The sequence below is a fragment of the Littorina saxatilis genome, unplaced genomic scaffold (assembly GCF_037325665.1).
Source record: "Littorina saxatilis isolate snail1 unplaced genomic scaffold, US_GU_Lsax_2.0 scaffold_315, whole genome shotgun sequence".
Lineage (NCBI taxonomy): Eukaryota > Metazoa > Mollusca > Gastropoda > Littorinimorpha > Littorinidae > Littorina > Littorina saxatilis.
Window position 1 is genome coordinate 96,458 of NW_027128149.1, and position 26,975 is coordinate 123,432.

The 26,975-nt window shown below is 43.4% G+C and overlaps 1 protein-coding gene across 1 annotated transcript in view; it reads right to left on the reverse strand.

The window, feature by feature from the left end:
• Positions 1 to 1,679: 1,679 nt before the first annotated feature.
• The window catches only part of LOC138956517 (uncharacterized), a 44,672-nt gene continuing 19,376 nt past the window's right edge, over positions 1,680 to 26,975 (reverse strand). Inside the window, exons 2-6 of the mRNA XM_070327853.1 lie at positions 24,177 to 24,267; positions 21,295 to 21,389; positions 20,878 to 21,038; positions 12,286 to 12,360; positions 1,680 to 3,753 (exon numbers count right to left, since the gene is read on the reverse strand). Coding sequence (XP_070183954.1) covers positions 3,563 to 3,753; positions 12,286 to 12,360; positions 20,878 to 21,038; positions 21,295 to 21,389; positions 24,177 to 24,267 — 613 coding nt within the window. The 3' untranslated portion in view covers positions 1,680 to 3,562. The remainder of the gene's footprint in view (positions 3,754 to 12,285; positions 12,361 to 20,877; positions 21,039 to 21,294; positions 21,390 to 24,176; positions 24,268 to 26,975) is intronic.

Genomic DNA, 26,975 nt, shown 5'->3' on the forward strand with positions numbered 1-26,975 from the left:
GCCATTTCACGTAGTATATGACCTTTTTGTTCTCAAATGGAGCAACTATTCTCAATTGGAGCAAAATTTCCGAAATGGGCTTTAAATTCCGGAATGGGCTTTGTTATTCTCAAATGGTGCAACTATTCTCAATTGGAGCAAAATTTCCGAAATGGGCTTTGTTATTCTCAAATGAAGCAAAAATTCCGGAATGGGCTTTAAATTCCGGAATGGGCTTTGTTATTCTCAAATGGAGCAAAAATTCCGGAATGGGACTTTATTATTCCGGAATGGGTCACGTATTCTTAAATAGTAATATTCTCAAATGGGGCAAGCAACAATTCCGGAATGGGACTTTATTATTCCGGAATCGGGCATTTACGCATATTCTCAAATGGTACAAATATTTTTAGGGTGCTTTATTTTTGGGGGGTTGTTGCGCATTGCAGGGCAGAAAAATCCCGGAAAACCCCTGCGAGGGTCGTTAATATCTGCAAAAGATACACAAAACATGACCCGCCCAATCGCCAATCTGCAAATAATGTTTTTCACGTCATTTTACACTATTTTGGGTTGCATAGTCGTGGTTGCCTCCCTTCCCAAAGGCAGTCGGAGTTCCTTCCCTTGGACTCTTATCATCACAATGTCGCCATTTTCTGTCTGCATCTTCCCGCCGATGTTTTGGCCGATATTTACGGCGTTTTCTTCTGGTTTTCGCCTTTTTTTACTCTTCTTATCATGGTAGGCAGTGACATTACTCATTTATGCTTCCATTCATTACATTTTACACTCTTTTTCTGGCTTAGTTTACCCGTTTTTAAACATTTTTAGCCTTTTTGCAAACACTTTTCTTCAGGGGAGCTAATTACGTTTCTTAACACTTTTTTTTGCTAACAGGAGTTGCTCCCCTTAGACCGTTGGCTGTATTTTAGTCACTATTTTACCGCATTTGAACTATTTTCTTTACGGGACCTACTTACGTTTTTTTTCTCCAGTTTTTTCACAGGAGTTGCTTCCCTTAGACCACTACCTTAACTTTTTACATGGAATTCTTAGATTATCAGGTTAGTTGTTTGTTTGGTTTTTTGTTTGTTTGTTTGTTTGTTTGGTTAATTGTTTGTTTGTTTGCGTAATTGTTTGTTTCTTTCTTTTTTTCTTTGTAGGTCAGGGTATTTTAAGTAGGTCAAGGCTGTTTTTATTTAAGTAGGTCAAGGTTCTTAGGGTTCTTAGGGTTCCTTTCGTTTTTGGCTCACGTAAGTGTAGCCTATGCGATCGTAACTTTGTCTGTCTGTGCGTGCGTGCGTGCGTGCGTCTGTGCGTGTGTATGTCTGTGGTAGAAACTCTAACATTTGAAGACGTCACATTACATTGACGTCACATTATGACGTAAGAGGGCTAGACGTCACGCGAAGGAAGTACTGACAGTCTCGGTCATTATTATTTTGAGCGCGCCGAGACTAGTTGGCAGTCGTGTCCTTGTAAGTAGGCTACATGTAACATGCAGACAGACAGATCTAGATCTAGTGTCTCGCTTTCTTGCACAGTTTCACCTATGCTCTTTCTGTGTGTGTGTGTGTGTGTGTGTGTGTGTGTGTGTGATTGAGTTTGTGTTACTGTTTGTCGATTTCTTACGTGAGCCTTGATGGCTTCGCCTCTTGTTGCTCTTGGCATTCAAAACAGGTCAAGGTCAGTTAACAATATTTACATTTCACGCTTTAATACATCAGCAGCACATACACTCAAATACAACATTCATCTAACGCTTTATACATCATTAATACATCCTGCCTTTTCAGTTTCTTTGCTTTAGTATAAGCTAAACAGCTAAACATTTGTCTCGTAATGGCATACAACGGCTACATCAAATTCAAATAGACATAAAAACAGGGTTATAGGATTCCACAGTGAGGATAGCACAGATGTATCAAGAATAGTGGATTTCACAGTTAGGATAGGACTGACAGATATATTATCCCCGAGTACGCAGTACTGGGGTCCAACAGACTTTAATTGTGTGTCTGTCTGTCTGTCTGTCTGGACTTAACAGCTGATTGCTGGGAAACTACTGGGCGCAGTTCTTTCAAAAGTTGATACACTAACTTGATAATAGGTCCGATTGATCGTATTAAAACTTCATAATGTTACCTGGGACCTAAATGCCAAATAATCCACAAAAACGACTCTTAACGGTGGGCGCAATTCGCGGTGGGATAGAACTGCTGTTCGGCTGATAGTACCGCCGAACACGTCACACAGTGACGAGAAAAGCATGCATATCGCATGCCAGATGATTTGCAAGCCAGCCAGCGGGTGGGGATTTGGTCTCGGTGAGACTGAAAGAGAGACAGAGAGCTCGAGAGATAGAGCCACAGGGACACACAGTGATTCAAGGCGCACAACTCTAGTAAAGTTGTCGTAACGAGGTACGCTTCATGTGCAACCGCTTAGATCAATCCCAAGAACATCCTGATTCAAAATCTTGAGCGACGAAATAAAACTTACACTAAAACAGTATGCTTATAGCTTTGTTCATTTGTTATCGCTTTTAGAGCATTGATTGCTAACTATGGTTCAATAGAACAAGGCTGTCTCATCAGTCGTCTGCTACAGATCTGTCGTTTGCTGCAGGATCTTCGGCTCAAGTTGACCAGCATGGAAATTGCCATTTTCAAAGTTGGTGATACTGTTAGAATAAAAGGTGGCGAAGGAGGTCGGATCTTGGACATCCAGAGAGACCACTAGGCTACATGCGTTGCCGCATAAAAACAACTCGACAGTGGTGCGCCGTTTTCCCCCAGACAGACAACGACAGACATCAAAGTTAGGCTCACCTAAATCAGTAAGTGACGATTAAAGAAGTAGGTAATCCACATTTGAACACTGAATCACAAAGGCTCGAATAAGCACAAACTCAGCAATCATCTTCATCGCTTGTAAAATCACACACGCGGTCTTTCGAATCTTGAACTTAGGTAAAAAATGAGTTACTTCCCTTCGATTGTAGAGATCAGCACACACAGAACAATCGCTCAAGTTTAATTTCAGAAAACAACATTCACACCACAGGCATGTGTTAAGTTATGAAGAGGGTCGGCATTATATTTTTCACTGTGATCAAATAAAAGAGAAAGGCCAGTCACCACGCACATCCTCGGCTCGCATGCAATGTATTTATTTAGCAAAGGGAATGCCTGTAATTCACACAGAGCAATCACTTGGTCTTAAACGTGCACAAGACAAAAACTTTCATACTGGGGGAGCGAGCCAGTCTGAAGAGTACTCGGGTCCAGCGCGAGCGTTTTTTATAGTCAAATATAAAGTTATGACAGAACACATATCACAGAATCGATTCCACAGTTTGGAATAGCACACATATTACAGGGTTAGTCAATTATGAAGTAAGAACAGGACAGATGTATCTGGGATCGGGAGCGATGTGACAAGCAACAAATGTATGCAGTCATGTATCAAGCCAATGTGGATTCTGGAATGACGACCTGCTGCTGTTTTCTAGTGATTGCGGTATCAAGCCAATGTGGATTCTGGAATGACGACCTGCTGCTGTTTTCTAGGGATTGCGGTATCAAGCCAATGTGGATTCTGGAATGACGACCTGCTGCTGTTTTCTAGGGATTGCGGCGGCTGCTCTGAAGACGGCGAGGGACCCGAGTGCAGACAGCACAGTCATGAGGTAAAACACACTGCCCCAGCTGTAGTACGTGGACACAAACCCCACCAGCGGTCCTTCCACACACGACCCCAGACTGCCAAACCCTGCACACAATACAGACACACTGTAGTATGTAGACACACACCCTACACACAATACTGTGAAGGAAATCACGAATAACACTAACAGGCAAAGTTTGACAGTGATATCATCCACGCTTTTAGAAGCGCTAACCAGAGATCTAGCGTGACATAGCCAAGTGTGGTGCACGCACTGTCAATTCAGCTCACTGACCCAGGAGAGTTGACGTTGTAAATCGCAACGAAGGTATCGTTACACTTAACCACTGTCAATTCAGCTCACTGACCCAGGAGAGTTGACGTTGTAAATCGCAACGAAGGTATCGTTACACTTAACCACTGTCAATTCAGCTCACTGACCCAGGAGAGTTGACGTTGTAAATCGCAACGAAGGTATCGTTACACTTAACCACTGTCAATTCAGCTCACTGACCCAGGAGAGTTGACGTTGTAAATCGCAACGAAGGTATCGTTACACTTAACCACTGTCAATTCAGCTCACTGACCCAGGAGAGTTGACGTTGTAAATCGCAACGAAGGTATCGTTACACTTAACCACTGTCAATTCAGCTCACTGACCCAGGAGAGTTGACGTTGTAAATCGCAACGAAGGTATCGTTACACTTAACCACTGTCAATTCAGCTCACTGACCCAGGAGAGTTGACGTTGTAAATCGCAACGAAGGTATCGTTACACTTAACCACTGTCAATTCAGCTCACTGACCCAGGAGAGTTGACGTTGTAAATCACAACGAAGGTATCGTTACACTTAACCACTGTCAATTCAGCTCACTGACCCAGGAGAGTTGACGTTGTAAATCGCAACGAAGGTATCGTTACACTTAACCACTGTCAATTCAGCTCACTGACCCAGGAGAGTTGACGTTGTAAATCGCAACGAAGGTATCGTTACACTTAACCACTGTCAATTCAGCTCACTGACCCAGGAGAGTTGACGTTGTAAATCACAACGAAGGTATCGTTACACTTAACCACTGTCAATTCAGCTCACTGACCCAGGAGAGTTGACGTTGTAAATCGCAACGAAGGTATCGTTACACTTAACCACTGTCAATTCAGCTCACTGACCCAGGAGAGTTGACGTTGTAAATCACAACGAAGGTATCGTTACACTTAAACACTGTCAATTCAGCTCACTGACCCAGGAGAGTTGACGTTGTAAATCACAACGAAGGTATCGTTACACTTAACCACTGTCAATTCAGCTCACTGACCCAGGAGAGTTGACGTTGTAAATCACAACGAAGGTATCGTTACACTTAACCACTGTCAATTCAGCTCACTGACCCAGGAGAGTTGACGTTGTAAATCACAACGAAGGTATCGTTACACTTAACCACTGTCAATTCAGCTCACTGACCCAGGAGAGTTGACGTTGTAAATCACAACGAAGGTATCGTTACACTTAACCACTGTCAATTCAGCTCACTGACCCAGGAGAGTTGACGTTGTAAATCACAACGAAGGTATCGTTACACTTAACCACTGTCAATTCAGCTCACTGACCCAGGAGAGTTGACGTTGTAAATCGCAACGAAGGTATCGTTACACTTAACCACTGTCAATTCAGCTCACTGACCCAGGAGAGTTGACGTTGTAAATCACAACGAAGGTATCGTTACACTTAACCACTGTCCGGGGACAGAGAGGTGTTGTCACAGTAATCGACCGGGAGAAAGGAAGCCCGAGTAAAGCACTTAACAGGTAAATGGAATAAGCATTTGAATATCGCTAATGTTTATCGCATAAGTTGAATCGACTAACACTGTAAACTGTAAACATAGCAGACAAATATCTACGACAAGATGTCCGCTATTTATGTTTGTGCAGTGCGTCATATAACCGGTCGGAAAGGAAGATAGCGACCAGATGACAGTATGAAGGATCTGAGAAGCCGCCAAAGTATCATGCCTATAGACCCGCATAGCTGAGATTCGACGGGATTTCGAGAAGCTAGTGCAAGGTTAGGGTTGTCCGTACAGTTGGACCATAGAGGTCACAGGGCGTTAGAAACTGAGTAGGCCGAGGTCGCCAGTAGAAGGAATTAGTAGTTAAATACATTTCCTAGTGAACGGCCAGAAGACCCTTTGTAATTCTGTGTATGAACAAACTTCAAATATGTCTACAAGATCTTAATTACTTAAGATATAAGGAATGTTTAGTAGGCAGACCAGACGGTAATTTAAGTCTGCCGGAATAGGAACTATAACTGTTTTTTGGACTACACACGAGCCGTGGGTCGATACCCGTAAAATAGATATTGTGTGCCTGTGAGTTCACAGACTGTTTGTGTATAAATTTCTCTACCTAAGTGAAGGGTAGAGAGTTTTGTTAGTGCAATTGTGTACGAGATTGTAATCTCGAGTTGTTTTTGCCTACAAAACTGTGAGTACTGGATTTTTGAGTACCTAACCTTTATGTTTATGAGTGTGTGTATTTGTGTGTATGCTGTCATAGCTGAATAATACAGTGGAGGGAACCTACATTTGGAGTTGGGTTTGATTCCTGTATGACAGCATATTAGCTCATTTGCATTCATTCACAAATACAGACACACTGTAGTATGTAGACACACAGTACAAACACTGTAGTATGTAGACACGCAGTACACGGACACACTGTAGTATGTAGACCCACACCCTGCACACAATACAGTATGTAGACTGAACCACAACAACACAAAATGTTAAGACTTGTCTGGACGTCATAAAACCCAGGAAGTATATGACATTTCACAAATCTTACTTAAAAACAAACAAGTCGCGTAAAGCGAAAATACAATATTTAGTCAAGTAGCTGTCGAACTCACAGAATGAAACTGAACGCAATGCCATTTTTCAGCAAGACCGTATACTCGTAGCATCGTCAGTCCACCGCTCATGGCAAAGGCAGTGAAATTGACAAGAAGAGCGGGGTAGTAGTTGCGCTAAGAAGGATATAACACGCTTTTCTGTCCCTCTCTTTGTTTTAACTTTCTGAGCGTGTTTTTAATCCTAACATATCATATCTATATGTTTTTGGAATCAGGAACCGACAAGGAATAAGAAGAAAGTGTTTTTAAATTGATTTCGACAATTTAATTTTGATAATAATTTTTATATATTTAATTTTCAGAGCTTGTTTTTAATCCGAATATAACATATTTATATGTTTTTGGAATCAGCAAATGATGTAGAATAAGATAAACGTAAATTTGGATCGTTTTATAAATTTTTATTTTTTTTTACAATTTTCAGATTTTTAATGACCAAAGTCATTAATTAATTTTTAAGCCACCAAGCTGAAATGCAATACCGAAGTCCGGGCTTCGTCGAAGATTACTTGACCAAAATTTCAATCAATTTGGTTGAAAAATGAGGGCGTGACAGTGCCGCCTCAACTTTCACGAAAAGCCGGATATGACGTCATCAAAGACATTTATCAAAAAAATGAAAAAAACGTTCGGGGATTTCATACCCAGGAACTCTCATGTCAAATTTCATAAAGATCGGTCCAGTAGTTTAGTCTGAATCGCTCTACACACACACACACACACACACAGACAGACAGACAGACAGACAGACAGACAGACAGACACACACACACACACACACACACACACACATACACCACGACCCTCGGCTCGATTCCCCCCTCTACGTTAAAATATTTAGTCAAAACTTGACTAAATATAAAAAGAACATGATAGTTTTTAATTTGTTACTTTTGTCCCCATTTGACCTTGAAATTTGATGAGGGTCAACCTAACTTGGGTCTTGTTTGGACTGATCAACACGCCCTTATAGTCTGTCGGCCAGAGACCACTTGGGTCAACCCGACGGGGTTGGGGTTGCTACCACACTTTTTTGACAGATTTTAACAATATAATTCTAAATCTAGAGTCCTGGGGCTATTCGTTATACCGCTTTTGAGAAAAACGTGGTTTTGTGTGCGTATTTTCCTTCTTTGTGCTTACTATTCCTGTTTAGAGGGTTGAGTTCATTAAACGGATATAGAAGTTGAACCGCTTGTCTAACATTCTTCAACGGCATATCATTGGAAAGGTAAGGTAATCATACATATATTGACGTCAATTAAAATGACGTCACGTTGTTCGTGTTTATGTAGTGATGACGTACTTTTGTTTCTTCAAAATATCGTTATCTGCAAAGTCGCCGCTTTGGGTGTTTCATTCAAATCATTTGAAAATATGCAAGGCATAAATTACAACTATACAGTTTTAATTGGAAGTAAGTAAAACATGTTATAGTGCATCCTAACAGAGGAAGGGACCCTAATATGGACCACTTTTTGTTTCACGCTGCTAACTAGATTTTTCTCTTGCAAAGCAGTTTCATTTTGTGTTTCGTAGTTGTTCTCTTTTTCGTAAATCTTGACGACTAATTAGAGAGAATTAGCTTTTTCAGTCATTCACTAAAAATCAAATACAGAAAAAAATTCACAACTGGTCCATATATTAGGGGCCTGGTCGCGTAATATGGACCAGTGATGAGACCTTTGGGAATCACTGTAAAAAGCCCCGTTTACTTCAAAATAACATGATACAACTTGCAACCTAGTATGCAAGTCAGACTAATTGAAATATGCTTCAGATTTACAGGTTTGGGTTTGAGAAGAACTTTATTTAAAACACAAGAGGAAACTTAAAAAAAGAAATCAAAAACAGAGAGAAAATAATCGAAATTATCAACTTTCACGTAAATAAGACTGTATCATTTTTTTTATAAATCTCCAGGGCTAGTTATAGGTCATTTTCAGTAAGATTTTTAATGAATGACTGAAACCGTCTTTTATCTTTTCTTTTATTTGTTGAAGGTGGTTCATATTAGGGGACAAAACCGGAAGTGAACAATTAGAAATCAACAATATCCGTTTATCAAACACATATTTATTTACAACAGTTTCATCTTTCGTATGATGCATCAAATGACATCTGGCAGGACAAAACTATCTTCTTCCAGGGCTGTGTTTATGTCAGCTTTTTTCCCCAGTCGATCTTTTTCTCTTTTTTGCAGCTGATGCACATTGACTCAATTTTGTTTCATATGGCTGGTGTCTGCCAAATGGAACTAACCAATATGATGCCAAGTCAGTGCATCTATAAGAAAAATCGACTTGGGTGTGTATTTATGATTGCAATATTAACCTGGGACTGAATTATCTTTACTTATCGTTTGGAAGAAATTGACATATTTTGATTTTCTCAACACGATGTTGTACTCGCAGGTTAATGTCTAAAAGTATAAATAGGAAGAATGTTGTTTGTATATTGCCTGATAGAACAAAGTCTTAGCTTTTGCTTAATGTATAATTTACACGTTTGTTTACCAAAACGAAGTATACGACGTTTATTTGTAACATACCCCCTGCGTCAAAACTGCGTTTTTTGCAGAATATGGGTTAGGTTACAAAGACGCTCCTCACTCAAAAGCGGTACAACGGAGCCATTTTTTGTTTACCGAACATCGGCTGTAAACTGAATAAGCTTTCTGAAAAACATCATCTCTAACCCAACCCCGTCGGGTTGACCCTTGACTATAGCTGGGCGATGCACTATTAACCCTTAGGCTGGTTGTCGCAACATATGTCGCGCTACTTTACGTATACTGTCACCTGGTTGTCACGACATATGTCGCGCTACTGGCTCAGTCTGTTTGGTCGGTTCCGATTACCTCCCATGGATGCGAAAACCTATTTGACCGTTTTTCTTTATTTTTCTCTCTGTTAATTAACCAGTGGCTATCTAACATGTGTTACACAATTGCACCAATGTAAGGGTTAAAATGGGGTCAATGTCAAACATGTTAGGCATCAACAAGGACTTATTATTCAAACTTGTTAGGCGTCAACAAGGACTTATTATTCAAACATGTTAGTCATCAACAAGGACTTATTATTCAAACATGTTAGTCAACAAGGACTTATTATTCAAACATGTTAGGCGTCAACAAGGACTTATTATTCAAACATGTTAGTCAACAAGGACTTATTATTCAAACATGTTAGTCAACAAGGACTTATTATTCAAACATGTTAGGCGTCAACAAGGACTTATTATTCAAACATGTTAGGCATCAACAAGGACTTATTATTCAAACATGTTAGTCAACAAGGAGTTATTATTCAAACATGTTAGGCGTCAACAAGGACTTATTATTCAAACATGTTAGGCATCAACAAGGACTTATTATTCAAACATGTTAGTCAACAAGGAGTTATTATTCAAACATGTTAGGCGTCAACAAGGACTTATTATTCAAACATGTTAGGCGTCAACAAGGACTTATTATTCAGGCTGGTCATTGGAACGTTTGAGGGGTTTGGCTGTCAGTATAATTACAACATGCAGTTCATACTCTGAACGTTTGAGGGGTTTGGCTGTCAGTATAATTACTACATGCAGTTCATACTCTGAACGTTTGAGGGGTTTGGCTGTCAGTATAATTACTACATGCAGTACATACTCTGAACGTTTGAGGGGTTTGGCTGTCAGTATCATTACTACATGCAGTACATACTCTGAACGTTTGAGGGGTTAGGCTGTCAGCATCATAATACTACATGCAGTTCATACTCTGAACGTTTGAGGGGTTTGGCTGTCAGTATAATTACTACATGCAGTACATACTATGAACGTTTGAGGGGTTTGGCTGTCAGTATAATTACTACATGCAGTACATACTCTGAACGTTTGAGGGGTTTGGCTGTCAGTATCATTACTACATGCAGTACATACTCTGAACATTTGAGGGGTTTGGCTGTCAGTATCATTACTACATGCAGTACATACTCTGAACATTTGAGGGGTTTGGCTGTCAGTATAATTACTACATGCACTACATACTATGAACGTTTGAGGGGTTTGGCTGTCAGTATAATTACTACATGCAGTACATACTCTGAACATTTGAGGGGTTTGGCTGTCAGTATAATTACTACATGCAGTACATACTATGAACGTTTGAGGGGTTTGGCTGTCAGTATAATTACTACATGCAGTACATACTCTGAACGTTTGAGGGGTTTGGCTGTCAGTATAATACTACATGCACTACATACTCTGAACGTTTGAGGGGTTTGGCTGTCAGTATAATACTACATGCACTACATACTCTGAACGTTTGAGGGGTTTGGCTGTCAGTATCATTACAACATGCAGTTCATACTCTGAACGTTTGAGGGGTTTGGCTGTCAGTATAATACTACATGCACTACATACTCTGAACGTTTGAGGGGTTTGGCTGTCAGTATAATACTACATGCACTACATACTCTGAACGTTTGAGGGGTTTGGCTGTCAGTATCATTACAACATGCAGTACATACTCTGAACGTTTGAGGGGTTTGGCTGTCAGTATCATTACTACATGCAGTACATACTCTGAACGTTTGAGGGGTTTGGCTGTCAGTATCATTACTACATGCAGTTCATACTCTGAACGTTTGAGGGGTTTGGCTGTCAGTATAATTACTACATGCAGTACATACTCTGAACGTTTGAGGGGTTTGGCTGTCAGTATAATTACTACATGCACTACATACTCTGAACATTTGAGGGGTTTGGCTGTCAGTATCATTACTACATGCAGTACATACTCTGAACATTTGAGGGGTTTGGCTGTCAGTATAATTACTACATGCAGTACATACTCTGAACGTTTGAGGGGTTTGGCTGTCAGTATAATTACTACATGCAGTACATACTCTGAACGTTTGAGGGGTTTGGCTGTCAGTATCATTACTACATGCAGTTCATACTCTGAACGTTTGAGGGGTTTGGCTGTCAGTATAATTACTACATGCACTACATACTATGAACGTTTGAGGGGTTTGGCTGTCAGTATAATTACTACATGCAGTACATACTCTGAACATTTGAGGGGTTTGGCTGTCAGTATAATTACTACATGCAGTACATACTATGAACGTTTGAGGGGTTTGGCTGTCAGTATAATTACTACATGCAGTACATACTCTGAACGTTTGAGGGGTTTGGCTGTCAGTATCATTACAACATGCAGTTCATACTCTGAACGTTTGAGGGGTTTGGCTGTCAGTATAATTACTACATGCAGTACATACTCTGAACGTTTGAGGGGTTTGGCTGTCAGTATAATTACTACATGCACTACATACTCCTAACGTTTGAGGGGTTTGGCTGTCAGTATAATTACTACATGCACTACATACTCCTAACATTTGAGGGGTTTGGCTGTCAGTATAATTACTACATGCACTACATACTCTGAACGTTTGAGGGGTTTGGCTGTCAGTATAATTACTACATGCACTACATACTCCTAACGTTTGAGGGGTTTGGCTGTCAGTATAATTACTACATGCAGTACATACTCTGGACATGTCAAAACCATTCATTTCTGCTGTTCATTTTGCTTTTGGTTTTCCTTGAATCATGCAATGAAAAACAACTATCTGTCTGTACTAGCACAACAGCAAAACACAAATAACACACACAAATAACACACACAAATAACACACACAAATAACACACACAAAAAGCGCTATGTTCCTACCGTTAACGAAACCAATGGTAGCCCCGGCAGCGTTTCTTCCGTCAAGTTTGGCAATCTCTGCTGGTATGGCCCCACCTAGTGACACACACACAGCAGGGACACCTTTAGTGGATTCTCTCTCCACCTTGTCACACACACAGCAGGGACACCTTTACTGGATTCTCTCTCCACCTTGTCACACACACACAGCAGGGACACCTTTACTGGATTCTCTGTCCACCTTGTCACACACACAGCAGGGACACCTTTAGTGGATTCTCTCTCCACCTTGTCACACACACACAGCAGGGACACCTTTAGTGGATTCTCTCTCCACCTTGTCACACACACAGCAGGGACACCTTTACTGGAGTCTCTGTCCACCTTGTCACACACACACAGCAGGGACACCTTTAGTGGATTCTCTCTCCACCTTGTCACACACACACACACAGCAGGGACACCTTTAGTGGATTCTCTGTCCACCTTGTCACACACACAGCAAAGACACCTTTACTGGATTCTCTCTCCACCTTGTCACACACACACAGCAGGGACACCTTTAGTGGATTCTCTGTCCACCTTGTCACACACACAGCAGGGACACCTTTACTGGATTCTCTGTCCACCTTGTCACACACACAGCAGGGACACCTTTAGTGGATTCTCTCTCCACCTTGTCACACACACACAGCAGGGACACCTTTAGTGGATTCTCTCTCCACCTTGTCACACACACAGCAGGGACACCTTTACTGGATTCTCTCTCCACCTTGTCACACACACAGCAGGGACACCTTTACTGGATTCTCTCTCCACCTTGTCACACACACACAGCAGGGACACCATTAGTGGATTCTCTCTCCACCTTGTCACACACACACAGCAGGGACACCTTTAGTGGATTCTCTGTCCACCTTGTCACACACACACAGCAGGGACACCTTTAGTGGATTCTCTCTCCACCTTGTCACACACACAGCAGGGACACCATTAGTGGATTCTCTCTCCACCTTGTCACACACACAGCAGGGACACCTTTAGTGGATTCTCTCTCCACCTTGTCACACACACACAGCAGGGACACCTTTAGTGGATTCTCTCTCCACCTTGTCACACACACAGCAGGGACACCTTTACTGGATTCTCTCTCCACCTTGTCACACACACAGCAGGGACACCTTTACTGGATTCTCTCTCCACCTTGTCACACACACACAGCAGGGACACCATTAGTGGATTCTCTCTCCACCTTGTCACACACACACAGCAGGGACACCTTTAGTGGATTCTCTGTCCACCTTGTCACACACACACAGCAGGGACACCTTTAGTGGATTCTCTCTCCACCTTGTCACACACACAGCAGGGACACCATTAGTGGATTCTCTCTCCACCTTGTCACACACACAGCAGGGACACCATTAGTGGATTCTCTCTCCACCTTGTCACACACACAGCAGGGACACCATTAGTGGATTCTCTCTCCACCTTGTCACACACACAGCAGGGACACCATTAGTGGATTCTCTCTCCACCTTGTCACACACACAGCAGGGACACCTTTAGTGGATTCTCTCTCCACCTTGTCACACACACAGCAGGGACACCTTTACTGGATTCTCTCTCCACCTTGTCACACACACAGCAGGGACACCTTTACTGGATTCTCTGTCCACCTTGTCACACACACAGCAGGGACACCTTTAGTGGATTCTCTCTCCACCTTGTCACACACACACAGCAGGGACACCTTTAGTGGATTCTCTCTCCACCTTGTCACACACACAGCAGGGACACCTTTACTGGATTCTCTGTCCACCTTGTCACACACACAGCAGGGACACCTTTAGTGGATTCTCTCTCCACCTTGTCACACACACACAGCAGGGACACCTTTAGTGGATTCTCTCTCCACCTTGTCACACACACAGCAGGGACACCTTTAGTGGATTCTCTCTCCACCTTGTCACACACACACACAGCAGGGACACCTTTAGTGGATTCTCTGTCCACCTTGTCACACACACAGCAGGGACACCTTTACTGGATTCTCTCTCCACCTTGTCACACACACACAGCAGGGACACCTTTAGTGGATTCTCTCTCCACCTTGTCACACACACACACAGCAGGGACACCTTTAGTGGATTCTCTGTCCACCTTGTCACACACACAGCAGGGACACCTTTACTGGATTCTCTCTCCACCTTGTCACACACACAGCAGGGACACCTTTACTGGATTCTCTGTCCACCTTGTCACACACACAGCAGGGACACCTTTAGTGGATTCTCTCTCCACCTTGTCACACACACACAGCAGGGACACCTTTAGTGGATTCTCTCTCCACCTTGTCACACACACAGCAGGGACACCTTTACTGGATTCTCTGTCCACCTTGTCACACACACAGCAGGGACACCTTTAGTGGATTCTCTCTCCACCTTGTCACACACACACAGCAGGGACACCTTTAGTGGATTCTCTCTCCACCTTGTCACACACACAGCAGGGACACCTTTAGTGGATTCTCTCTCCACCTTGTCACACACACACACAGCAGGGACACCTTTAGTGGATTCTCTGTCCACCTTGTCACACACACAGCAGGGACACCTTTACTGGATTCTCTCTCCACCTTGTCACACACACACAGCAGGGACACCTTTACTGGATTCTCTCTCCACCTTGTCACACACACACACAGCAGGGACACCTTTACTGGAGTCTCTGTCCACCTTGTCACACACACAGCAGGGACACCTTTACTGGATTCTCTCTCCACCTTGTCACACACACAGCAGGGACACCTTTACTGGATTCTCTCTCCACCTTGTCACACACACACAGCAGGGACACCTTTACTGGATTCTCTCTCCACCTTGTCACACACACACAGCAGGGACACCTTTACTGGATTCTCTCTCCACCTTGTCACACACACAGCAGGGACACCTTTACTGGATTCTCTCTCCACCTTGTCACACACACACAGCAGGGACACCTTTACTGGATTCTCTCTCCACCTTGTCACACACACAGCAGGGACACCTTTACTGGATTCTCTCTCCACCTTGTCACACACACACAGCAGGGACACCTTTACTGTATTCTCTCTCCACCTTGTCACACACACAGCAGGGACACCTTTACTGGATTCTTTCTCCACCTTGTCACACACACACAGCAGGGACACCTTTACTGGATTCTCTCTCCACCTTGTCACACACACACACAGCAGGGACACCTTTACTGGATTCTTTCTCCACCTTGTCACACACACAGCAGGGACACCTTTACTGGATTCTCTCTCCACCTTGTCACACACACACAGCAGGGACACCTTTACTGGATTCTCTCTCCACCTTGTCACACACACACACAGCAGGGACACCTTTACTGGATTCTCTCTCCACCTTGTCACACACACAGCAGGGACACCTTTACTGCATTCTCTCTCCACCTTGTCACACACACACAGCAGGGACACCTTTACTGGATTCTCTCTCCACCTTGTCACACACACACAGCAGGGACACCTTTACTGGATTCTCTCTCCACCTTGTCACACACACAGCAGGGACACCTTTACTGGATTCTCTCTCCACCTTGTCACACACACACAGCAGGGACACCTTTACTGGATTCTCTCTCCACCTTGTCACACACACAGCAGGGACACCTTTACTGGAGTCTCTCTCCACCTTGTCACACACACAGCAGGGACACCTTTACTGGATTCTCTCTCCACCTTGTCACACACACAGCAGGGACACCATTAGTGGATTCTCTCTCCACCTTGTCACACACACACAGCAGGGACACCTTTAGTGGATTCTCTGTCCACCTTGTCACACACACAGCAGGGACACCATTAGTGGATTCTCTCTCCACCTTGTGACACACACAGCAGGGACACCATTAGTGGATTCTCTCTCCACCTTGTGACACACACAGCAGGGACACCTTTACTGGATTCTCTCTCCACCTTGTCACACACACAGCAGGGACACCTTTAGTGGATTCTCTCTCCACCTTGTCACACACACAGCAGGGACACCTTTACTGGAGTCTCTCTCCACCTTGTCACACACACACAGCAGGGACACCTTTAGTGGATTCTTTCTCCACCTTGTAACACACACAGCAGGGACACCTTTACTGGAGTCTCTGTCCACCTTGTCACACACACACAGCAGGGACACCTTTAGTGGATTCTCTGTCCACCTTGTCACACACACAGCAAAGACACCTTTACTGGATTCTCTCTCCACCTTGTCACACACACACAGCAGGGACACCTTTAGTGGATTCTCTGTCCACCTTGTCACACACACAGCAGGGACACCTTTACTGGATTCTCTGTCCACCTTGTCACACACACAGCAGGGACACCTTTAGTGGATTCTCTCTCCACCTTGTCACACACACACAGCAGGGACACCTTTACTGGATTCTCTCTCCACCTTGTCACACACACACAGCAGGGACACCATTAGTGGATTCTCTCTCCACCTTGTCACACACACACAGCAGGGACACCTTTAGTGGATTCTCTGTCCACCTTGTCACACACACACAGCAGGGACACCTTTACTGGATTCTCTCTCCACCTTGTCACACACACAGCAGGGACACCATTAGTGGATTCTCTCTCCACCTTGTCACACACACAGCAGGGACACCTTTAGTGGATTCTCTCTCCACCTTGTCACACACACACAGCAGGGACACCTTTACTGGATTCTCTCTCCACCTTGTCACACACACAGCAGGGACACCTTTAGTGGATTCTCTCTCCACCTTGTCACACACACACACAGCAGGGACACCTTTAGTGGATTCTCTGTCCACCTTGTCACACACACAGCAGGGACACCTTTACTGGATTCTCTCTCCACCTTGTCACACACACACAGCAGGGACACCTTTAGTGGATTCTCTCTCCACCTTGTCACACACACACACAGCAGGGACACCTTTAGTGGATTCTCTGTCCACCTTGTCACACACACACAGCAGGGACACCTTTACTGGATTCTCTCTCCACCTTGTCACACACACAGCAGGGACACCTTTACTGGATTCTCTCTCCACCTTGTCACACACACACAGCAGGGACACCTTTACTGGATTCTCTCTCCACCTTGTCACACACACAGCAGGGACACCTTTACTGGATTCTCTCTCCACCTTGTCACACACACAGCAGGGACACCTTTACTGGAGTCTCTCTCCACCTTGTCACACACACACAGCAGGGACACCTTTACTGGATTCTCTCTCCACCTTGTCACACACACAGCAGGGACACCTTTACTGGATTCTCTCTCCACCTTGTCACACACACACAGCAGGGACACCTTTACTGGATTCTCTCTCCACCTTGTCACACACACAGCAGGGACACCTTTACTGGATTCTCTCTCCACCTTGTCACACACACAGCAGGGACACCTTTACTGGATTCTCTCTCCACCTTGTCACACACACAGCAGGGACACCTTTACTGGATTCTCTCTCCACCTTGTCACACACACACAGCAGGGACACCTTTACTGGATTCTCTCTCCACCTTGTCACACACACAGCAGGGACACCTTTACTGGATTCTCTCTCCACCTTGTCACACACACAGCAGGGACACCTTTACTGGATTCTCTCTCCACCTTGTCACACACACACAGCAGGGACACCTTTACTGGATTCTCTCTCCACCTTGTCACACACACACAGCAGGGACACCTTTAGTGGATTCTCTGTCCACCTTGTCACACACACAGCAGGGACACCATTAGTGGATTCTCTCTCCACCTTGTGACACACACAGCAGGGACACCATTAGTGGATTCTCTCTCCACCTTGTGACACACACAGCAGGGACACCTTTACTGGATTCTCTCTCCACCTTGTCACACACACAGCAGGGACACCTTTAGTGGATTCTCTCTCCACCTTGTCACACACACAGCAGGGACACCTTTACTGGAGTCTCTCTCCACCTTGTCACACACACACAGCAGGGACACCTTTAGTGGATTCTCTCTCCACCTTGTCACACACACAGCAGGGACACCTTTAGTCTTTACTGGATTCTCTCTCCACCTTGTCACACACACACACACACACACACACACACACACACACACACACACACACACACACATGCACATACACATACACACACACACACACACACACATACACCATAGGTGCCAACTTTTTCCAGATAAAAATAGGGAGGAATGAGCGTCTCGGCGCAAAGCGCCGAGCTGACGGCGCGAAGCGCCTAGAATGCTAGGGGGGTCCGGGGGCATGCCCCCCCGGAATTTTTTGGAAAAAAAGGATGCAAAATGGTGCAATCTGGTGCATTCTGAGGATTATAATTGCCAGTTTCTGGCAGCAAATTTTGTCACAAAAAAGGAAGAATGAGCTGGAGAGAGTAGATGTAGTGACTTACCAATGCACGTCAAGCTGACCTACAGTATTTCATACTTCTTGACACTCACATCTTCCAATTGTGTGGGGGAAGATATCTTTTGCTATCACAGTTCACTGGATTCTCTCTCCACCTTGTCACACACACACACACACACACACACACACACACACACACACACACACACACACACACACACAGCAAGGACACCTTTTGTGGATTCTCTCTCCACCTTGTCACACACACACACACACACACACACACACACACACACACACACACACACACACACACACACACACACACAGCAGGGACACCATTAGTGGATTCTCTGTCCACCTTGACACACACACAGCAGGGACACCTTTACTGGATTCTCTCTCCACCTTGTCACACACACACATACACACACACACACACACACACACACACACACACACACACACACACACAGCAAGGACATATCACTCACCCAGTATAGAATAGAGTCAGGTCCTGTGATGAACACAACACTCACCCAGTATATAGTCAGGTCCTGTGATGAACACAACACTCACCCAGTTTAGAGTCAAGTCATGTGATGAACACAACACTCACCCAGTATAGAGTCAAGTCCTGTGATGAACACAACACTCACCCAGTATATAGTCAGGTCCTGTGATGAACACAACACTCACCCAGTATAGAGTCAGGTCCTGTGATGAACACAACACTCACCCAGTATAGAGTCAGGTCCTGTGATGAACACAACACTCACCCAGTATAGAGTCAAGTCATGTGATGAACACAACACTCACCCAGTATAGAGTCAAGTCATGTGATGAACACAACACTCACCCAGTATAGAGTCAGGTTAGGTGATTGTCACAAAGATGTGAGTAGCATATTTGTGAGGTGAAACCACGTCGTGTTTTTAACCTCCCTAAATAGTGAAGGGTGATGCGTAGCTGACCGGAGAGGCGTTATTCACGGGTTTTGTGTGTTCCACGCAAAACTGGCTTTAGCTTGAGATGAGCTGTGTTTGAGACATGTAGCTGGTCTGGGGTAAATAACGACACAGCGTTTGAGATTTTCAACCGGGAAGGTTGTCGGCGCGTGTCAGACTTGTTCTGGGAACAAGTACTCTTTCAAGAGACGGGTCTCTTAAGGTAAATGATTTACTATGTTGTATATTATTGACGTTGGAATACATAGCTGGAGTGTAAAGGTTAGTGTATACAAAGTGCACCAAATCTTAGTGTGCAGCTTTGAGAGAATTCTTGATGTAATTGTATCACGGTTTTTCATGGGGAATTTCTTGAACATAATTGCTACGCATTTATGCTATGTTTAAGACGGTCATGTATGGGGGGTGTTATTCATAGATTAAGTATTAGTTTGGATATTGAATGTGGACGGAATGTGAACGTGGAATGAACGAGAATGTATGAGTGGTACATGAACGTTTGGAAGAAGAGATGGTTTTAGAGAATGTTGTATTAAGACTTGGTTAAATTCTTTAGGAGTTTCCATGAGGGGTTTCCATGGCGTGTACTAGGGAGGAACCTTACACGGGAGAAGCGCAGGACGATGGTGGCGAGCAAGGGACCACAACGGCGCAGATGACTAGACGAGGGGAGTCTTCATCGTTACCGGTCGTAGCTGACAACGGTGGCTTTCGCTAATGGCGGAAGGGTTTCTCGGGGAGAAACGTGAAAGGTGTGTGTTGGCACCTACGGTGAAAGGTGTGTGTTGGCACCTACGCTGGAAGGTGTGTGTTGGCATCTGCAAGGAGACCTTTGGGAATTCATTATTCTACGAGGATTCAGCGACACAAGGAAGTGAATCTGGTGACATGCAGTGAGCTGTGATTCGAACTCGTGAGTGTCTGTCGGGGCCTTCTTTTGTGCGTTAATCTATATTTGAGAAAGTATCTTTATAATATGTATTTACATGCATTGAGTGAAAGCTGAGAGGTTGTGTGAACTGTGTGTCGAAAAGTTGATTTGTATTGATGTGTTTGAAGTGAAGAAGTATTTTATTTTTGGTTGAGGAAATAATAAGCCTGTATCCTCCCAAATTCTGTTATTGAAGTGTTTGGTGTGAAAAGGGTAGAGACAGTGCAATAGGGCAGAACACGTACATTTATTTCACATGCGAACCACTTTATGACAGATGAACACATCACTCACCCAGTATAGAGTCAGGTCCTGCGTTGAACACCCCGGCCAGGAAGAGGAAGGAGATGTTGAACAGCATGCCCCAGGTTCCACTCATGGCAAACAGCACCAGGGCACCGGCTGACAGCATCATGGATATTCCTGTCCCAAGCAGGGCGCGACCTTGAAATACCCTGAAAACACACACATCCTACCTTGAGCCTGTCCATAATTGGGCGAAGAAACTTAGTGAAGCTGGCCGCACGAAGCTTCAGCAATAAGTCTTCGGTAAAAAGACTTAACGAAGTCTTCCCGAAGTCGACTTCAGCCTCAATCCTCAAATCATTCATACAACCCAGTCTTAGAACACCCTAAAAACATTCATACAGCCCATGCCTAATTACACCCACCAGCCACCCCTCCCATCTCACACTGTGGTCAAGTACTGACCTGTCGATGACCACACCAATCAGAGCTGTACCAGCCACCCCTCCCATCTCAAACACTGTGGAAAGCATCCCTGCTGTGCTTTGGGAGTATTTCAACTGCAATCACAAGAAGAGCAAATGCTTACACGACTCACACTTGTGATGAGCAATATCATCCACTGCTCTAGCTCTATAAACAGCAAAATTATCATTTCTTTTTATTGGAAAAAAACTCGACCCCACAGGGACCTTGAAATTTGACCAGGATCAAACAAGATCCTGCCAGCAATTATGTTTAATATAAAACAACATGTAAATATGAAAACAAAAGGTCATGGTTTTTACAGTTTGAAAGATCCAGTTTCAAGAACTGTTGTGGGCCATTCAACTGCACCCTGTTTGTGACCTTGACATTTGAAGGACGTCAATACAACTTGGTCATGTTTAGAGATACAACCACATCCTGTTCAGTTCCAAACAACTTTCATGAAAAACGTTTAAGAAAATGGTAAACATTCCTCTCTTTTTAGAGGGGGGAATCGAGACGAGGGTTAGGGTGTATGTGTGTGTGTGTGTGTGTGTGTGTGTCTGTGTGTGTGTGTAGAGCGATTCAGACTAAACTACTGGACCGATCTTTAAGAAATTTGACATGAGAGTTCCTGGGTATGATATCCTCAGACGTTTTTTTTCATTATTTTGATAAATGTCTTTGATGACGTCATATCCGGCTTTTCGTGAAAGTTGAGGCGGCACTGTCACGCCCTCTTTTTTCAACCAAACTGGTTGAAATTTTGGTCGGGTAATGTTCGACGAAGCCCGGACTTCGGTAATGCATTTCAGCGTGGTGGCTTAAAAATTAATTAATGACTTTGGTCATTAAAAATCTGAAAATTGTAAAAAAAAACAATTTTTTTATAAAACGATCCAAATTTACGTTTATCTTATTCTCCATCATTTCCTGATTCCAAAAACATATAAATATGTTATATTCGGATTAAAAACAAGCTCTGAAAATTAAATATATAAAAATTATTATCAAAATTAAATTTTCCAAATCAATTCAAAAACACTTTCATCTTATTCCTTGTCGGTTCCTGATTCCAAAAACATGTTTGGATTAAAAATACGCTCAGAAAGTTAAAACGAAGAGAGGTACAGAAAAGCGTGCTAATCCTTCCCAGCGCAACTACTAACCCGCTCTTCTTGTCAATTTCACTGCCTATGCCGTGAGCGGTGGACTACGAGTATACGGTCTTGCTGCGTTGCATTGCGTTCAGTTTCATTCTGTGAGTTCGACAGCTACTTGACTAATGTTGTATTTTCGCCTTACGCGACTTGTTTTTTTTTTACACTAAGGCTTCCTGTCCCTGATTTGAGACTCCAACCTCCACTTTAAAACCTTCTTTTTTATTACACTAACCCACTTCCTGTCCCAGATTTGAGACTCAAACCTCGATCCACTTTAAAACCTTGGTTTTTTTATAAACACTAACCCACTTCCTGTCCCTGACTTGAGACTCCAACCTCCACTTTAAAACCTTGTTTTTTATTACACTAACCCACTTCCTGTCCCTGACTAGAGACTCCAACCTCCACTTTAAAACCTTGTTTTTTTTATTAACACTAACCCACTTCCTGTCCCTGACTTGAGACTCCAACCTCCACTTTAAAACCTTGTTTTTTATTACACTAAGGCTTCCTGTCACTGATTTGAGACTCCAACCTCCACTTTAAAACCTTGTTTTTTATTAACACTAAGGCTTCCTGTCCCTGACTAGAGACTCCAACCTCCACTTTAAAACCTTGTTTTTTATTAACACTAAGGCTTCCTGTCCCTGACTAGAGACTCCAACCTCCACTTTAAAACCTTGTTTTTTATTAACACTAACCCACTCCCTGTCCCTGACTTGAGACTCCAACCTCCACTTTAAAACCTTGTTTTTTATTAACACTAAGGCTTCCTGTCCCTGACTAGAGACTCCAACCTCCACTTTAAAACCTTGTTTTTTATTAACACTAAGGCTTCCTGTCCCTGACTAGAGACTCCAACCTCCACTTTAAAACCTTGTTTTTTTATTAACACTAAGGCTTCCTGTCCCTGACTAGAGACTCCAACCTCCACTTTAAAACCTTGTTTTTTATTAACACTAAGGCTTCCTGTCCCTGACTAGAGACTCCAACCTCCACTTTAAAACCTTGTTTTTTATTACACTAAGGCTTCCTGTCCCTGACTTGAGACTCCAACCTCCACTTTAAAACCTTGTTTTTTTTATAAACACTAACCCACTTCCTGTCCCTGACTTGAGACTCCAACCTCCACTTTAAAACCTTGTTTTTTATTACACTAAGGCTTCCTGTCACTGATTTGAGACTCCAACCTCCACTTTAAAACCTTGTTTTTTATTAACACTAAGGCTTCCTGTCCCTGACTAGAGACTCCAACCTCCACTTTAAAACCTTGTTTTTTATTAACACTAAGGCTTCCTGTCCCTGACTAGAGACTCCAACCTCCACTTTAAAACCTTGTTTTTTATTAACACTAAGGCTTCCTGTCCCTGATTTGAGACTCCAACCTCCACTTTAAAACCTTGTTTTTTATTACACTAACCCACTTCCTGTCCGTGATTTGAGACTCCAACCTCCACTTTAAAACCTTGTTTTTTATTACACTAACCCACTTCCTGTCCGTGATTTGAGACTCCAACCTCCACTTTAAAACCTTGTTTTTTATTCTCTCCAGATTTTCAGTTCATAACCTCTGTAACTGTATCCTGAATGTAAGATTAAGCCTTAGGGTTAGAGGTTGTAAAAGGGCGTTCCGACTGTACAGACAAACAAACAAACAAACAGTCTCACTAACACACACACACACACACACACACACACACACACACACACACACACCTGCTGTAGAAGATACATTGGCAGCCACATGTACATGCTGTAACGCACCACCTTTAGACAAAACATTCCCATTGCTGCCTCCATAACCATTCTGCACACAGAACACGTCAGACATTAACACACGCTCCATAACCATTCTGCACACAGAACACGTCAGACATTAACACACGCTCCATAACCATTCTACACACAGAACACGTCAGACATTAACACACACTCCATACAAGATACAAGATACAAGATATTTATTCACCAATTTTGCAAAAGGATTTCATCTTGGCACGGCACGGTAAAAATAAAATAAAACCAACCAGACACATATGCAGACACACATCACCATGCATGCATACATACGTACATTACACTGTCATGCACACACAGGCACAACTCACACACTCACGCACACACACACACACACACACACACACACACACACACACACACACAATTATTTACATACTCACACATAACCAGCCACATATCTACATCACAAATTCACATCGTCGCCTTGTAAAGGTAAAAACCATATCAGTTTAAAAGGGGTGCCAGTAATATCAATACAACATTAGTGAATACTAGAACAATACCTAAAATTTATAATCCATAAAAATAAAAGTAAGTAGTACACGTAATTATTATCATTTAGTCAGATCATCACATAAAATTATATAATCATAATCTAGCCAGTTAGACAGTTTAAAACAACAGTATTAACAGACTATCACAGATCTGCTCAAGCACCTGAACCTAGAGTCGCATTGCACAAAACTACTACCATCACAGAACTACTCCAGCACCTAAAAAATAAGGACCATTCCACATTGCACATATTTCCACTATCACAAGTTATGAGAACAGTAATGGAATGCAGTGAAAGGACTAAGTAACAAAAGAACCCCCCCCTTCCCCCCCCCCAATCCTATAACTACAGTATATTACAACGTCTTCACTACAGGAGTTGTCAGTACAGCATGGGGGATGAAGCTAGAGCGAAAGCGACTAGTTCTGGCTTTCAAAGCTCTGTAGCGCCTACCAGATGGAAGAGGCTCGAAGAAGTGGTTTGCCGGGTGGGAGGGGTCGCGAACAATCTTTCCTGCTTTTCGACCTGAGCGCAACTCAAAAATAGAGGCAACGGAAGGGAAGTCAAAGCCCGCGATTTTGGAGGCTGTCCGCACAATGCTCTCCAGTAGCTGTTTCTCTTTCTCAGTGGTGCTGCCATACCAGACCGTGATAGAAAAACACAGGGTGCTCTCAACGACTGCGCGATAGAACTGCGCCATGATTTGCTGTGACATACGGAACTTGCGCAACTGTCTCAGGAAGTGCAGCCGCTGCTGGCACTTCTTAATGATGGACGTGGTGTTCCCGTCCCATTTCAGGTCTTCAGAGATCAGTGTGCCGAGAAATTTGAATAAAGAGACCTGTTCTGATGTGTTCTGTGTACACACAGAACACGTCAGACATTAACACACGCTGCATAACCATTCTACACACAGAACACGTCAGACATTAACACACACTCCATAACCATTATACACACAGAACACGTCAGACATTAACACATGCTCCATAACCATTCTACACACAGAACACGTCAGACATCAACACACGCTCCATAACCATTATACACACAGAACACGTCAGACATTAACACACACTCCATAACCATTCTGCACACAGAAGACGTCAGACATTAACACACGCTCCATAACCATTCTTCACACAGAACACGTCAGACATTAACACACGCTCCATAACCATTCTACACACAGAACACGTCAGACATTAACACATGCTCCATAACCATTCTACACACAGAACACGTCAGACATTAACACACTCCATGACCATTCTGCACACAGAACACGTCAGACATTAACACACGCTCCATAACCATTCTGCACACAGAACACGTCAGACATTAACACACGCTCCATAACCATTCTACACACAGAACACATCAGACATTAACACACGCTCCATAACCATTCTGCACACAGAACACGTCAGACATTAACACACGCTCCATAACCATTCTACACACAGAACACGTCAGACTGGGTGGCCGAGTGGTAACGCACTTGCGCTCGGAAGCGAGAGGTTGCGTGTTCAGGCCTGGGTCAGGCCGCAATTTTCTCCCCCCTTTCCTAACCTAGGTGGTGGGTTCAAGTGCTAGTCTTTCGGATGAGACGAAAAACCGAGGTCCCTTCGTGTACACTACATTGGGGTGTGCACGTTAAAGATCCCACGATTGACAAAAGGGTCTTTCCTGGCAAAATTGTATAGGCATAGATAAAAATGTCCATCAAATACCCGTGGGACTTGGAATAAAGTAAAAAAAAAAATCCATCTCACACGGCATTAAGTCTCAGGAAACATGAATACACGCATGCAGGAAAAAAAAAAAATGGGTAGCGCCGTATGTATGGCAGCTCGCTTTCCCCGGGGAGAAAGTGTGGCAGGCAGTATATTTTGACTTATAACTTCATTTGTTTGTGTCCTTTAAAAGAATAATCTTTTCATGTGCCTGTGCAGGAATCAGTTGCCTGCTTATTATTATTATTTGTTAAAATATGCTTCATTGAAGTGCCTATTGTTTGTATGGCAAGTTTTCATTGGCTTATGCTGCAAACTGTACTCTCATTGGCAGTTTAGTTGCCAATGTTGGCTTGGAAGACTACTTTTTTTGAGTGAACTAAGCTCACTGAATTTTTTGGTATGCTGACACCTGTCAGTGTCATTGCATTGTTAACCACCTGAACCTGTCTGTACAAGACTTCTTTTGCTGTTTTGGTAAGT